General features: G+C 35.9%; 1 protein-coding gene across 1 annotated transcript in view; it reads left to right on the forward strand.

Annotated features, from left to right (window-relative positions):
* The window catches only part of LOC111051762 (glutathione hydrolase 1 proenzyme-like), a 153,220-nt gene extending 137,343 nt beyond the window's left edge, over positions 1–15,877 (forward strand). Inside the window, exons 8-9 of the mRNA XM_039426108.1 lie at positions 14,556–14,793; positions 15,245–15,877. Coding sequence (XP_039282042.1) covers positions 14,556–14,793; positions 15,245–15,442 — 436 coding nt within the window. The 3' untranslated portion in view covers positions 15,443–15,877. The remainder of the gene's footprint in view (positions 1–14,555; positions 14,794–15,244) is intronic.
* Positions 15,878–16,412: the final 535 nt, after the last annotated feature.

The following is a 16,412-nucleotide window of genomic DNA, read 5'->3' on the forward strand; positions in this document are numbered from 1 at the left end:
TTTTTTGCAATATTTGTTAATATATGTATCAAATTGTTTATGGTGTGCGATTTATTTTTATTCCTAAATACTATAGGATAAGTACCATATATATATTTTCTAATAAATTATCAGTATTATTTTTATAAGCTCCTGTATGAGCCCATTAATGTATGATGACAAGAACATGTCGTACTAAAGTGAGACTGTAACCTATAAAAAACCACGACCTGATGTTTATAATTATAAAAATATTTCATGCTCTACCAACTGATGCCAAGCAGGAGGCTAATCGTTATTTAACTATGAAAAATAACGTGACAATGTGCAACATATAAACATTTTAAAATATTAATGTCCCGTTTCACCATCCTTGGTCAAGGCATTTGAACATGGTTAAAGTATATCAAGATTCAAGATTCAAGATTTCTTTATTGCAGAAAACATTTTTACAAATGCATAGCATCGTCATAGATTGAACATGGTAAATAAAAGTATTTACATTCAAAGAAATAATTTATTTATTTATTTATTTATTTATTTTACAATGTATTTGATACTCCTTGTATCATTACATGGAAATGTAGATAGACATGACATTTATATAATGGTTTATACATCAAAGATCAATTAAAGTTTGTTCAATCATAGTTCATTCATAATTCACAATGCAAAGTTCATTCATAATTATTTTGTAAGGTCACTAAAAAAAGAATTAAAAACATCAGCAGCACTCACTCGAACAAAACAAATGATCTCAGCCTCAAAGTGTTAGATAGGAAAAAATATACGTCATTCAGTTGCTGTTTGTTGTACAATTGAAGCATATCCTCAAAATTTGTGAAAAAATGACGATCCAAATATCTCTGTCTGAAAGCACTGTAAAGATTACACTCAAAAAATATATGCTGCAAGGTTTCATAAACACTGTTGTCTCTGCAAAGTACACAGGTTAGTTGATGATCTATTTCATACCTGATGTTTTTCAGATAGAATACGGATTTTATCTGTGATGAAGTTCGGAGCTGACTGAATAATTTAATCTTGTAGAAAGGTAGTTCAAATTTTAGATACACCATTGGATCGTATGAAACGAGATGTCTGTACAGATGATGATTTGAAGAGTTGCAAGCACGTTCTAAGTCCATGTCAAAGAGTTTCATCCTGAATGCTCTCAAAATTTCCGATTTATTACGCTTAATAAGAGCAGCATCTTGCTCTTGCCACAGATTCCCGTATCCAAGATTCTCAATCTGCTCTCTTAACTGTGAGACCCAGTTATACTTCCTGTTCGCTTCATTATCCAGAGACATCAATCTCTTGAAACACATTTTGGGGAATCTATTATCGCACATGTTTAGAATTTTCATCCACCAATTTATTGCCAGATTAAGAATGTGGAGCTTCAGCTGGGGACGAGAAGTCTCCAGCCTAACAATGTAGCTAGGTGTTCTTGAAGGCCAGTAGAACGTGGATTTGATGAACTTCGATTGAATTCTTTCAATAAGGTCCCAATACCTTAGAGCCCATATTTCACTGCCGTAAGATAGCACTGATCTGATCATTGTATCAAAAAGTTTAATCCTGGACTCCCAGGAGGCTAACGATTTTGAATTCAAAATAAGTCTTTGGATGGATCCTGATGCAGTTGCGCCTCTACACATCATGTCACTGGCCGCCTGATGGAACAATCCGGAATTCGAAAACACCACTCCCAGATATCTTATTGAACTTACTGTCTCCAAAGGCTCACTTTGAAAGTAGAGCGTCTCCCTGGGTGATCGACCATGACTTTTCTTAAAAATTAAAACTTTTGTTTTCGAGACATTTACCTCAAGACTATTTTCGGAGCAATAATTTTGTAGAGTACTAAGTTTTCTTCGTGCATCCACTACAGTATTAGAGAGAAGTACCGAGTCGTCTGCATATGAAATCACGTTCAGACCGGTGTGTTCGTTAATGCTTACTGGGCTGCAGCCTTTCCTTGAGAAGAATTCTTCCATATCATTAATGAAGATGGAAAAAAGCAATGGTGAAATTGTATCTCCCTGAAGGACACCTTTTGTGATGGGCACCTCCTCTGTGAACCCGCCTTCCGTTCCAATTCTAACCGTAGCTCGACTGTAGAAGTCCTGGAGAATTGAAATCCATTTCCGACTGATTCCATAGTCAAAAAGCTTCTGCCATAACCGTGTGTGACTCACAGAATCGAAGGCCTTCTTGAAGTCTATAAAAATTGTATAAACCTTCCTCCTTTGTCTCATTATCTGTGAGTTTATCAAAGCATGCAGAGTAAATATACTATCTAAGCAACCTCTGGATGTACGGAAGCCATTTTGAGCCTCATTCAAGGGATTTCCAAATTCTATCCAGTCGGATAACCGGTTGCTAAGCATTTGAGTAAACAGTTTGCATATGCAGTTGACCAGCGATATACCCCTGAAGTTGTCTGGGTCACTTCTATCTCCTTTCTTAAATATCATAAACATATGCATCTTGCACCAACCTTCTGGTATAGTCTCATTATTTAGAATTTTATTGAACAAATTGAGGATGTACACTTTTCCTTGAAGAGGGAGGTTCATCAGAAACTCATTTGTCACCATATCTATACCTGATGCCTTGCCAGATTTACATTTCCTGATAGCATTTTGCAGTTCATTAAAGGAAAATGGTGCATCAAAGAAGGGGTGCAAGACGTCCAAAACTACAAAAGGACTACTAATGTTTGTCATAACTGGGTAGCAAGTATTCAGGTATTCTTGCCAAACATCTATTCCAATTTTATTTCCAAAGGCCGTATCACTTTTTCTTAGCTTACGAATAGTTGACCAAAATTCTCTTGCGTTATGTATATTATTTACTTTGTTATTTAATTTCGTGTAGTATTCCCGTTTGGATGCTTTTATGGCTTGCTTATATTGTTTTTTCCCAGTAAGAAATCTATTATAACATTCCAAGTCGAGGATATTTGACCTATAGGCTCTATATAAAGACTTCATTGTTCTCTTAGCCTGATAACAAGCATTACTGAACCACGGTTTATTCTGGTTTGCACGAACTGATGAAATTCTGCCATCCTGGAACATGCCGAGTTCCCGTGCTGTGGTTGTGATCTCATGTAGTAGGTGATTGTACATAGCCTCAAAATCGAGAAAAGTGTTGGGATCCAAAGCAGACACGATATGATCCTGATACTGCGTTCTACAATCCATGTTCCATATAAATTTAGGTCTTCTGTGAAAGTTCTGAGCTGGATAGGGAGCCGGATTTGTCGGTCCACTACTGCATCCCTCAATTGTTAGAGTACAAGGCAGATGATCAGAGATCAGAAAATTATCTTGAATGCACATATCCTTTGTTGAAGAAATACCATGTATGTTCGTCCAAATTAAGTCAACAGTACTTCTTCCATTATTACCCAAGTATGTATAGTTCCCGATTCTATCGCTAATTGAACGTCCATTAAGAACATATAAGCCATAATTCTCCATGTATTCAGCGAGTAGTTTACCTCTTGCATTAGGATTTGTGTCCAGTGTACTTCTTCTACTTTGCAAAGGAGTACCGTCAAATACATTTGGATCAATCAAATTATTTAAAAGACCAATTCGACTGTTCTGATCACCTCCAATATATATTTCATAACCGCCAAATTTTTCAAACACTGATAAGAGAGTAGCATCAAAAAGATCTAATACCGCCTTTAATGAGTCTAATGGTCTAAAGTAAACACATCCAACAACAAATTTTCTAGAATCAGAAGTTATCAGTAAGAATAGCCAGAAAGGAGATTCATCAATAATTTCATAAACAAGTTTTTTGTTCAAGAACGCAATCAGTCCTGAACTTGGTCGACCTACATCCTTATTCCTGATAGCCTTCACATGTAGTGTATTGTAGCTTTGTTTTACTAGGTGGGGGAGAAGACAGCATTCTGTAGTGAGCCATGTTTCACATAAAATAATAATTTCATTCTTAGATAAAACATCAATTTCTTCATCGCTCAGCAAATAGAAGTTAGACATACCTCCAATGTTCCAAAATGTTATATTTATTTCATTCAAAAAATTACGCTCGTCTGTACCTGAATTCTTATGCTTATTATTTGCTTTGGGGCCGAAAAAAGTTATTTATTTTTCCTGATGTATGATTTGTCTGTTTAGATTTAACTTTTCTTTTTTTAGAGCTCTGGTTGGAAGGGTTCGAAGACTGTGAAGCGTCAGTTGCCGGCTCCTCATATTCATCATCCTCGTTCTCAGGTTCATTATTGAATGCAGGTCTATAAACGTCTAAATCAGCCAGAGAGTTGATAGCCAAGATTTTTGCGTTAGGTTCTTTCTTTGTTAACACCTTGCCGTTTTGAAACCATAAATACTGTAGACAACCTTTTCTCTGTAGCTGTTTTGCTTCCCGGAAAATTGTACTATTCAAGGGAGACATGTACTCCGAAACGAAAATCTGGGTGCTCTGTCCCATAATGTTTATATCTGTTGTGAATATCTGTTTCTTTTCTTTTACAAGTCTTAAAAACTCATATTTCTCATTATTTCTTACAAATTTCATGACTATTAATGGGTTAGCTCCTGTCCTACTTCGCTTACGGTAAATGGAATCGATTTCAGTATCCTTAAAAGTATATCCTATATAATTAGCAATATTATGCACAGTATTCATGAGGTTCTCATCATTGTTGTACGGAATATTGACTATTTTTATTGTGTTCAAATATATCTCTTGCTGTGTGTCTGTCATTGATTTACGTAGGGAAATTATTTCTTTTTTTAGTTTATTGTTTTCCTCCTTAAGAGTGTTTAAGTCCGTTTTATACTTGGCAAAATTTTCTTTCGTATAACTCGCAAGAGATTTAATCTCATCTCTGCAATTACGGACGGCAGAAACAATCTCTTTATTCTCGTTGAACAGTCTATCAAATCGATTCATAATTGCTGTAATAGTGTCAGGTGCCTTACCGATGTCGAAGTTCTGCTTATCAGCTGCTGCTTGCCCGGCATCGCCAACGCTGCTTATCTTATCTCCAAGCCGTTCGCCTGGTTCTGCCTCGTTGCCTGACATTTTTCGTAGCCAGTATATCAATAAAATGAAACAAAAAACTCACTGTTGTCTGGCTCCTGGATGATTAACTCACAATACAATTATATATTCGAATGCAGCTCAACTAATGTGACAATTTGATGTAAGACTCAACTCAACCCTTCATGAAAAACCTATGAAAACTAACAATAAAAGCGGAGCAAAAACAGCGTGACCTTCTCTTTCGACGTCTCAATCTACACTCAAAGAAATAACATTCAAAGAAATAATAATACAAACACAAGCATACAAATATCAAACAAAATACCCTCAAATTAGAAACTCCTCTTTTCTATATGGTCATATTTCTATTTACATATTTTTCATGGCTCTTTTAAAATAACCCACTTCTAGCTCTTTTAAATGTGCAGGAAGCTTATTATAAGCTCTTATACCGAACTCCTTAAAACAGTTTAATGTATTTGCATAATTGCACTGGTTCACTCTAAGCGATTCAGAATTTCTAGTGTAATGGTTGTGAACGTTGCTATTCACAGAAATACTTAAGGTACCCTAATTTCAAGTTTTCTATACGTTTCAAGGCCCCCTGAGTCCAAAAACATGATTTTTGGGTGTTGGTCTGTGTGTGTGTGTGTTGTGTGTGTGTGTGTATGTGTATGTGTGTATGTGTGTATGTGTGTATGTGTGTATGTGTGTATGTGTGTATGTGTGTATGTGTGTATGTGTGTATGTGTGTATGTGTGTATGTGTGTATGTGTGTATGTGTGTATGTGTGTATGTGTGTATGTGTGTATGTGTGTATGTGTGTATGTGTGTATGTGTGTATGTGTGTATGTGTGTATGTGTGTATGTGTGTATGTGTGTATGTGTGTATGTGTGTATGTGTGTATGTGTGTATGTGTGTATGTGTGTATGTGTGTATGTGTGTATGTGTGTATGTGTGTATGTGTGTATGTGTGTATGTGTGTATGTGTGTATGTGTGTATGTGTGTATGTGTGTATGTGTGTATGTGTGTATGTGTGTATGTGTGTATGTGTGTATGTGTGTATGTGTGTATGTGTGTATGTGTGTATGTGTGTATGTGTGTATGTGTGTATGTGTGTATGTGTGTATGTGTGTATGTGTGTATGTGTGTATGTGTGTATGTGTGTATGTGTGTATGTGTGTATGTGTGTATGTGTGTATGTGTGTATGTGTGTATGTGTGTATGTGTGTATGTGTGTATGTGTGTATGTGTGTATGTGTGTATGTGTGTATGTGTGTATGTGTGTATGTGTGTATGTGTGTATGTGTGTATGTGTGTATGTGTGTATGTGTGTATGTGTGTATGTGTGTATGTGTGTATGTGTGTATGTGTGTATGTGTGTATGTGTGTATGTGTGTATGTGTGTATGTGTGTATGTGTGTATGTGTGTATGTGTGTATGTGTGTATGTGTGTATGTGTGTATGTGTGTATGTGTGTATGTGTGTATGTGTGTATGTGTGTATGTGTGTATGTGTGTATGTGTGTATGTGTGTATGTGTGTATGTGTGTATGTGTGTATGTGTGTATGTGTGTATGTGTGTATGTGTGTATGTGTGTATGTCTGTGAACACGATAACTCCATTCCTAATCAACCGACTTGAAATTTTAAACTTAAGGTCCTTATACCATGAGGATCCGACAATAAGAAATTCAATAAAATGCAATTCAAGATGGCGGAAAAAATGGCGGATAATTACTGAAAAACCATGTTTTTCACGTTTTTCTCGAAAACAGCTCTAACGATTTTCTTCAAATTTATACCTTGGATAGCTATTCATAAGCCCTATCATCTGGCATGAGTCTCATTTCTGGGAAAATTTTAGGAGCTCCGTAATATTCTTGAGAAAAATGGCGGATACTGACTAAAAAACCATGTTTTTCACGATTTTCTCAAAAACGGCTTTAACGATTTTTTTCAAATTCATACCCTGTATAGTTATTTATCAGCTCTATCAACTGGCATGAGTCATTTTCCTGGGAAACTAATGGGGGGTCCACCCCATCCTTGAGAAATGGACTTTGTAACCTCCTTCTCGTGCATGAGGTAGGTAGGTAGATCAGTTTATAAAAAGAACACAGTCATAGTCAAGATATTTCATCCGTAGAACATCTGTTTTGACGACTTTTGAAAAAATCACCGAATTTCACAATTTACACAAAGGAAAAAGTACTCTGAAAACGATTATATAATACACATATACAGTAGTCTGATCTTAGTTTCAAATATTTGCCGCCAATCGTCATTATGTTATTCCCCTGAATTTATTATTATCGTTTGAGAATGAGGCTTACAGTTCAATGAGCAAGAAAAGTTGTGTGAGTGTACCACACCAGATTTTTACCATTTTTCTAAAAGATCTTTTCAACTGATTATATATGCTTTTATGAGTGGCAGAACCGGACATCTTATAGAGTTTGTACATAAGTAAACATTGCCTCTTAATATTTTTAATCTCTTCAGTGTACCAGAATAGTTTTACTGGAGGACATCTACCACTTTCAACACATGTGATGGGAAGAGCTGCATCAGCAATACAAATAAATTTATTTAAAAAGTGAGAAAATTTATCCTCAATACTATTAATTGCATAAACATCTAACCAATTAGTTCTTGCAATTATTGATTGAAATTTAACAATATTAGTGTAATCAAGTGGTCTGATAATTCTTCTAGACTTATTATTACCTCTTGAATATTTTGAAGCTGTAGGATCAGTCACATCAAGTTGGCAGCTAAGCACTAAATCAAAATGATCCGAGACAATCATCGGATCAACCTCTGCTGAGATAATTCTTTCAAAATGAATTGATGTAGCAATATTGTCAATACACGTGCCCTCACAATGAGTAGATTCACCTGGTCTAGTAACTTCATTGATTGTTCAATTGAGATTGAAACTTGACAGCAAATTTTTAAAGACCATACTGTAGTTAGAATCTATCATCAAATTTACATTGAAGTCCCCACAGAGGATAATGCTAGCATTAGTACTACTATTGCTATTTAAAGCATCAACATGCCGAGAAGCGTTTCTATGAAAGCCTCAAAATTACTCGCTAAAGGAACACGGTAAATTTCAATGCAAATAACATTATATTGCTCAATCAACACAGCTGAAATCTCACAAACCCTTTCAACGAATAATTCAACCAAATATGGAATTTCAACTGCAATTAAGGATGACTTTACACAGATCAAAGATCCACCTCTTTGCCCTGTAGGCCTGCAATATGCGCTGATGCATGTATAGCCACTAATTTCAATCTCAGTCAGATCATTTGAATCCAACCAATGTTCAGAAACACATAATATGTCTTCATCAAATTTGCAGTTGAAACTTGTGAGTTCATCCAATTTATTTATCAAACCTTGAACATTCCAATGAGCAACTACTAAATTAGATGACTGATCGTTACTAAGTAGACTATTATAATAATAATAATAATAATAAAGCTTTATTTACATTCATTACATGAACAAAAGCCTCTCTTAACGAGGTATTTGAGGTTGACAGTCCTTGATTAATTAATTACAATCATAAAAATCTGTTTACAAAATATATTTACAATCACAATTTCTTTATTATTTTAGCCCATAATTGCCTATTTCTGGCCGTAGTCGCCCATGCATGGCCCACTCTCTGGCACAACTCGTCCCTCCATCTGGTCGGTGGCCGTCCTCGTCTCCTGGTCCTGTCCATCGGTACCCACTCCGTGCAAATCCTTGTCCATCGATCTTCAGGCAGTCTCGCTACGTGTCCGGCCCACTTCCATTTCATTACATGAGCCTCTTTTTGCAAGTACTTCACCTTTACTTTCCTTAATATATCCCTGTTTGTAACTCTTTGTACTTGCTTCAGGCCAAGAATACTTCTCAGCATTTTAGTTTGCGTCGTCTCCAGCTTCTTATCTTGATTTTCTGTGAGTGCCCAGGTCTGCGCTCCATATAGTATTGCAGGGTATACGCACATTGATAGAGTTCTCGCTTTTAGATTGTTGGAATAGTTTCCCTTAAATATTCTTTTCAAAGCCCAATACTTTTTCCATCCTTTGTCAATCCTGTGTTTCACTTCCTTTGCCGCTCTATTCGTGAATGATAGAATCTGACCCAGATACTCATATTCCTCCACATACTCAATACTTCCGCAGCCTACTTGCACACTTATTCTTTCTGCATTGGTCATTATTCTTGTCTTCTGTGCATTTAGATGGAGACCCATCGCTTCACTAGCACCAACTAATTCCTCTATCATTCCCTTCATCTCTATAGCGCTGCTTGCTATGATCATAACATCATCTGCAAATCGGAGATTCGTGAGCTCTTGGCCGTTAATCCGAAGCCCTCTGCCTTCCCACTCCAATCTGCGAAATATATACTCCAAACAACAATTGAATATAACCGGGGACAGTGGACAACCCTGCTTGAGTCCTTTCTCTATTTTAATATTTCTCCCTCTTCTCTCAAGCTCGACATATACCTCCGTGTTCTCGTATAAACTTCTAATAACATTTATATATTCTCTATCTATTTCCGTTTCTCTTAGTGCATCCCACATCCTACAATGATTAAGACTGTCAAACGCTTTATGGAAATCGATTAGACCCAGGTATATCGGTATACTATATTCTGTGCACTTCTCAATAATCTGATTCGCAGCCTGTAAATGATCAGTTGTAGAGTAGCCGGGTCTGAATCCTGCCTGCTCAGTTGGATGGTTTTCATATACTTTATTTATTATCCTGTTTTTTATGATTGAGGCAAATATCTTATATATAACTGAGGAGAGAGTAATCGGTCTGTAATTTTTAATATGAAACCTTGATCCTTTTTTAAACAGTATTATGATCTTGTTTGTTTTCCAATCACTGGGTAGTAGACTATTACAATTATCTAAAGAATCACAAATTCGCTGTACACCAATGAGATTATTAAGATTATATCGATTTTCAATATGAACGACATTATCAATTACCAAATTTGAGCTAGAAGTTATGTGGTCTAAACTAAAAAAGAACTATAAAGTGGAATAGCAGGAGTGGATTCTGTATTCATGAAATTACTTTGCACGCACTTTAAAATACAATCGCTGATCATCTTTTTGCCAAACTTATTAAGATGAAGTCCGTGCGTTGCATGGAATCTCCTTCCCAAATGACTCATATCCACAAACTTACAATAATTAGGAAACAAATCGCATATTTTTTTCATAGATATATTAGTGTCTTTGATCAGTTTGTTCACACACGACCAGTCCGCCAAATCAAAGCGATGTGGAATCGAGAAAACGATGACATTGGTTCCATAGAGAGTTGGCAGACACCGTCGTAAAGCTGTCAGGACTTCATTTGCCTCATTTCTGCTGATGTCATTAGAACCACCCTGAATCACCAGAACATCCTTCCTGCCAAAATCCGCCAATCTATCCGGCACAACATTACGAAACCTGGCTCCTGGCTTCACAAACGAGTTGAAATTGATGTTGCTCTTCCTCCTGAACTGACTTCCGACATCTCTACCCTGGCTGTCGGTGCACTGGTGCACTGTGAGATTAGGAGATGCTGGGACGGACACGGATTCACAATCTTCAGCAACCGCAGCATCACTATCAACATTTGAATTTGAACATCTTGATTGACCTTGTTTAAATCCTGATTGCTTGATAACATTATTCTCAGATTTGGAACTCAACAAGTTCTTATTTTTATTACTCAATTTAATAGCGCTACTTCTTAAAAAACTGTTCTCATTCCTTAAAGTGTTGTCCGCCTCCAAGGTTTCAATAGTCACTGACATCGATCTCATCTGATCTCCAACTTCTTTATTCTCAGTCAAATGATTTGTGACAGAAAGTCTCTCACTGTCAATTTTTAGTAGATCAATGATTGCATCCTTGTAATGAACTTATTTATTTAATAAAAGCAGATTCATTTTCAACTCTTCATTTTCCACTCTCAGAGATTTGATTTCGCCCTCCGCTAACTCTTTACATTGCAAAGAATCCTCAAAATCAATTCGTCTCTTATTTTTCTCCGACTCCAAATAACTCACTAAAAATGTATTCTCTCCAGCCAAATTACTAATATAATTTTGTAAATCATTATTAACCTTGATAGAAGCATCATATCTGTTCAGTAATGATGTGATTTCCGGAACTAAGTCAATGATCGCATCACTAGAGTACTTGCTACAGATCACAGAAAGTATTCCGTGAATAGTCACAGCAACGTCAGCAACATCCTGGTGGATTATCGTTTTTACTTTCCTTGCGCTATTACCATAGGTAAGGAAAGTATTGCTTTCCGAAAAAAATTAAGGTACCCTAATTTCTAAATTTCTATACGTTTCAAGGTCTTCTTAGTCCAAAAAAGTGGTTTTTTGGTATTGGTCTGTATGTGTGTGTGTGTGTGTGTGTGTGTATATGAGTGTATATGTGTCTGTGTACACGGTATCTCATCTCCCAATCAACAGAATGACTTGAAATTTGGAACTTAAGGTCCTTACAATGTAAGGATCCGACACGAACAATTTCGATCAAATGCAATTCAAGATGGCGGCTAAAATGGCGAGAATGTTGTCAAAAACAGGGTTTTGACAAGTTTCGCGATTTTCTCAAAAACGGCTCCAACGATTTCGATTAAATTCATACCAAAAATAGTAATTGATGATCTCTATCAACTGCCACAAATCTCATATCTGTAAAAATTTCAGGAGCTCCACCCTATCTATGCAAAGTTCGATATCAGATTCCCAATTATCAGGCTTAAGATAAAATTTAAATAAAAACTTTTAAGTGGAAATGATCAAGCATGAAGATCTCTACAATTAATGTTCAGTAACATTTTCACCTAAAATTGAAAATAAGCACGAAATTCGAGAAAATGTTATTATTTCAATTGCAAACTGTTGGCAACTGTTGATTCTATTAAATTATTCACTATGAAGAGATAGCAGACCACGTATGTCTCCAGCGTTATAATGGAAAACGCAAAGCACTGTGATTGAATAAGCTGAATGACTGATTGTCTGACAAATAAATAGAATGACTTCAACTGCAGAACAGCAATTATGACCTGGTAAAATACAGAGTCCAAAATATGATCCTGTTGCATAAGACGAAACCGCCAAGGGCTTGAAATGTTTGTATTGTTGACAAATAAATTATTGATAAAGAGTTCTGCTGGCGAGTAGCTCCCAACAGTGGCGGATCTAGAATTTTATTTTGGGGGGGGGGCTGAACAGGGGAAAATTTTCAATGATAAGATTTCAATGATTGCGAGGAGTGACAATAAGCTTGGGTAGGTGATCGAAGAAGGAAACCGGTTGTTCCAAGGAGGGGGGGGGGGACCAGCGCCGACGCCTCTAGGGGAAACCGCTAAGTCACTGTATGTGCGTCCTCTACAGTGCGCGTTTGTTTCAATGAAACCAGATAAACGGAGCGGGCAGGCAATGTAAATGTAACTAAGATATTATACAAAGTATTAAAACGTTAACGGATATCATACAATTGAAGACATAGTAGTGGAATTAGGTCATTCTTGCCAATGAATATACTTTACCAGCTTTAAACTAATTATATTTGTATAAAATTTACATTCTTACAAAAAAAAAATTTAGGCGTTTTGGGGGGGGCTTGAGGCCGAAAGCCCCCCCCGTAAATCCGCCGCTGGCTCCCAAGATGAGATTGGCAAATCAGCATGTGGAACTAAGTCCAGTAAACAAAGAAAGTCATTGAATTAAAGTTGAAAAGTGCTTGCAAACTGGAGTAATGAAAAACTCTTGATAAAATAATGTTCCTAGAGTGCCATTGATAATGAATTAGAACTTTACCACTATGTAGAGATGAAAATGTTGACTGGCGTACATGTGACGCTAACACCAAAAACTGAATAATTTGATAATTCCTCAAATAACCAACTGATTTTGAAGATTGACGCATCTGCATTGACAGGGTGTTGTATTGAAACGTTTGCACATAGTTTTGAATTGAGTTTGAACAGAATTGAATGAATTTGAGGAATTTGAATTGGAGAGAACTTGTAGATGATCTAATCCATGTTAGCGATGGTGCTGAAGAGCGGGCGGAAATCATCATGTCCCTGAACGTTGAAGGGGGGATTCAACATGATTTCAATGGATGCGAATTTGTGCTGTCTGAGCACATGGTGATGGGTGACATGACAAAAAATATCCAATAAACAACAAATGAATAGCTGAAAATACAAACTGACCTCACAAAAAATAAATGAGATACAATGAAAAAGAATGCAAATACCAGCAGACGATAATATAAAAACCAATGAAATGAGTAAGAAAAACTGCCGCCAGAGTGACGAGAAACAGTTGGCACTATCGACAATGTCAAATAGAACGACAATGTAATATCGACCAATCAGATGACTACAAAAAGCGATGACAAAGTGTGTAAGCAGACGAAAAGACAACCACAAACTGACAAAGGTGGACACAAACCAAGATTCACTGACAGAACCTGGCGAATGAGTAGCTGAATCTGAAAAAATAATGCTGGAGGAATTATAATATTTTTGATTGAAAAAAATTCATTCTCATCAGATAGGAAGATCATCACGGAACTGGATGAATTATATTGTTATATCATTTATGGAATACGAGTTCAAACATGAACTGAGTTTGTTAACATTTAAAACAAGTGACTTCAGGTACTTGTGGATGAGAATACTGTGTGAGGTCTACTGTTCACTGAACTACTAGTTTAATAGCTTTGTTCTCGGAATATTTTAATTAGTGAACTAGTAATTCTGTGAACAGTAGACCTCATGCAGTATTCTCATCCACAAGTACCTGATTGAAACTATAGACCTTATGGAAATACAGCAGTAGACTGCCTTCTCCACACATCTTATAATCAATTGTCAGCTGATTTATGATGAATAATTCTATAGTCTGATGTTTACTCTTATATTGGCGTATGAAGGAGGCTCCTTTCTCCTTTCATATTATCCTTGAAATGCAAAATTTCCAAAAATCTTGTATATACGTCGACGCGCAATTAAAAAAGGAACATACCTGTCAAATTTCATGAAAATCTATTACTACGTTTTGCTGTATAAACATATTAACATATAAACATTTAAAAATTAAAACATTCAAAAATTTAAACCGTCAACTTGAATCTTAGACCTCACTTCGCTCGGTCAATTGGGAAAAGTCATGTAGAGCACATGTGTACCTGTACACATACTTGAACCTACATAACTTACCCTACTAGAACCTACCATTGAATTAGCATAGGATAAACGATCTTGATCTTGTATAAATTTATAGATTTTCTCTTATATTAGATAGTAGAGTTCAACTCATCAAATGAAAGAGACTCTGGGTAATTCTGTATGAGCCATTTTTCCAAACTTGCTTTAAAATATTAATTTCTGGAAATTCATTTTGAATTGTATTAATTTTGAAAATAGATCACTAATTTTCCAACTGATCAACCGTTTGACTTGTTTCATTGCAGCTTCGGATGCAAATTTGTGTCTCAGAGCACAGGTATACTTCTGAACAACGAGTTGGACAGTTTCTCGCTGCCGGATGACCAAAAAACGCTGTTATCCCCGACACCAGCCAACTTTATTGGTCCGGGAAAGCGGGCAATGTCATCAATGAGCCCGACGATCGTACTCAACAATCAAGGTCTAGTGCAGATGGTCATCGGCTCATCTGGGGGGACTCGGATCATCACTTCTACTGCAAGGGTACGTTCATCCGTATGAGCACCAAAAGTAAGCAATAAAATTTCAAAGTACACGAATATTTTTGTATTTATCAAGCAAAAACTTATTATGAAGTACAGTGAATTCAATGCCTACTTGACTTGGATATGTTGTACGATGAAGCTTTTTTTTAATATCTTTATCATTGAAAATGGTTTCAACTTCAATTCAGTTGGATTGTGAAACTCACTAAACAGACTAATATTGCATTTTATGATTTTATTGGCATGTAGGCCATATCTACATAATTGGAGATGTTTTCAAATTCATTTCAGTAGGATAGTGAAACTCACTAAACAGGCTAGGTATCTAATATTACATTTTATGGTTTTATTAGCGTGTAGGCCTTTTGTTATGGGTAGTTTCACCTCGCTATCTGTTTTATGATAAATCTTTTTTTACAATTTTTTTAAATCTATTCCGAATTCCTTAGGTTATGATAATCAACATAATTTATGGGAGACCAGTGAAGTATGCGGTGGACAGCCCAAGGATACATCATCAACTTTACCCACTGACTGTTTTCTATGAAGATGGAATTCCAGAGGTGAGAGGACAACATAAGTTTCACTTCACTACTTTACTTTTTCGCCCAAATATTCCCTATTTATTGATAAATTTATCTGTATAAACAGCCGCAGATTTTTTCAAGAAAATTTTGCGCCGAAATGGGCTCAATAAATTGAAATGACTAGACGTGCTGTAGCACAAATGGCTGCACTTACTTATGGTAGGAAATAGACGATTTTCACCAGTCACTGCAATTTGCTGCTTAATTAACGCTTGAGTTTCTGAAAGTCCTACTACCTTGAGAAAAATGAATCATAACTCATGAGTATAGCAATGATGTATACTTTACGATTATTTCAGCTACTCATCAGAACTACAGTTACTATTATATCATATTCTTCATACAGTAAGTGTAATCATTAACAGTATCTACCTATTTACAAGATTCCCCAAGTTATTGTCATAAGGTAGGCTAAATTATCAGATTTTTCTATTAAGCTTTGTTTCATTCTTGTATCTATTTATTAAGTTATTGTAATAAGATAGGCTAAATTATCAGATTTTTTTATTAAGCTATAGTTCATTCTTGTATCTCCAAAATCTCATTCAAGTCTTCAAAGTCGTTATTGAATTTTCTGCCCAGAACTAGTGGACTGTATAAATGATTGAAGATAGAGAAAATGATTGAAAGGCTAATATTAGAATAGATGGACAGAAAAATTAATATAATAAATACCGGTGCACCCTTGTGCATGCACTTGCCTTGGCCAATAGCTTGTTCATGCAAAAGGGTAGATGGCACCTTTGGTAGCTCAAGGGATTGTAGATAAAGGGAAGAAAGGTTGTCAACACCAAAGTAGTTGAATAAGCAATTTTAATGCTCAAAAGACAATAATTATTGAAAAAGGTAAAAAATATAAGTCATGTGGAATTAATTACAATAGATAATCAAAAAATATATGAATGATATTGTAATTAAAACAATAACCAACAACAATCAATAGAAATAACTAACAAGTAATAGAAATTTCATAAGAATTTCCTAGAGGACAAAGGTAAAGTGCAAAATGTTCAAGAGTGCTATTAAATTT

The sequence above is a fragment of the Nilaparvata lugens genome, chromosome 4 (genome assembly GCF_014356525.2).
Source record: "Nilaparvata lugens isolate BPH chromosome 4, ASM1435652v1, whole genome shotgun sequence".
In the NCBI taxonomy this organism is placed as follows: domain Eukaryota; kingdom Metazoa; phylum Arthropoda; class Insecta; order Hemiptera; family Delphacidae; genus Nilaparvata; species Nilaparvata lugens.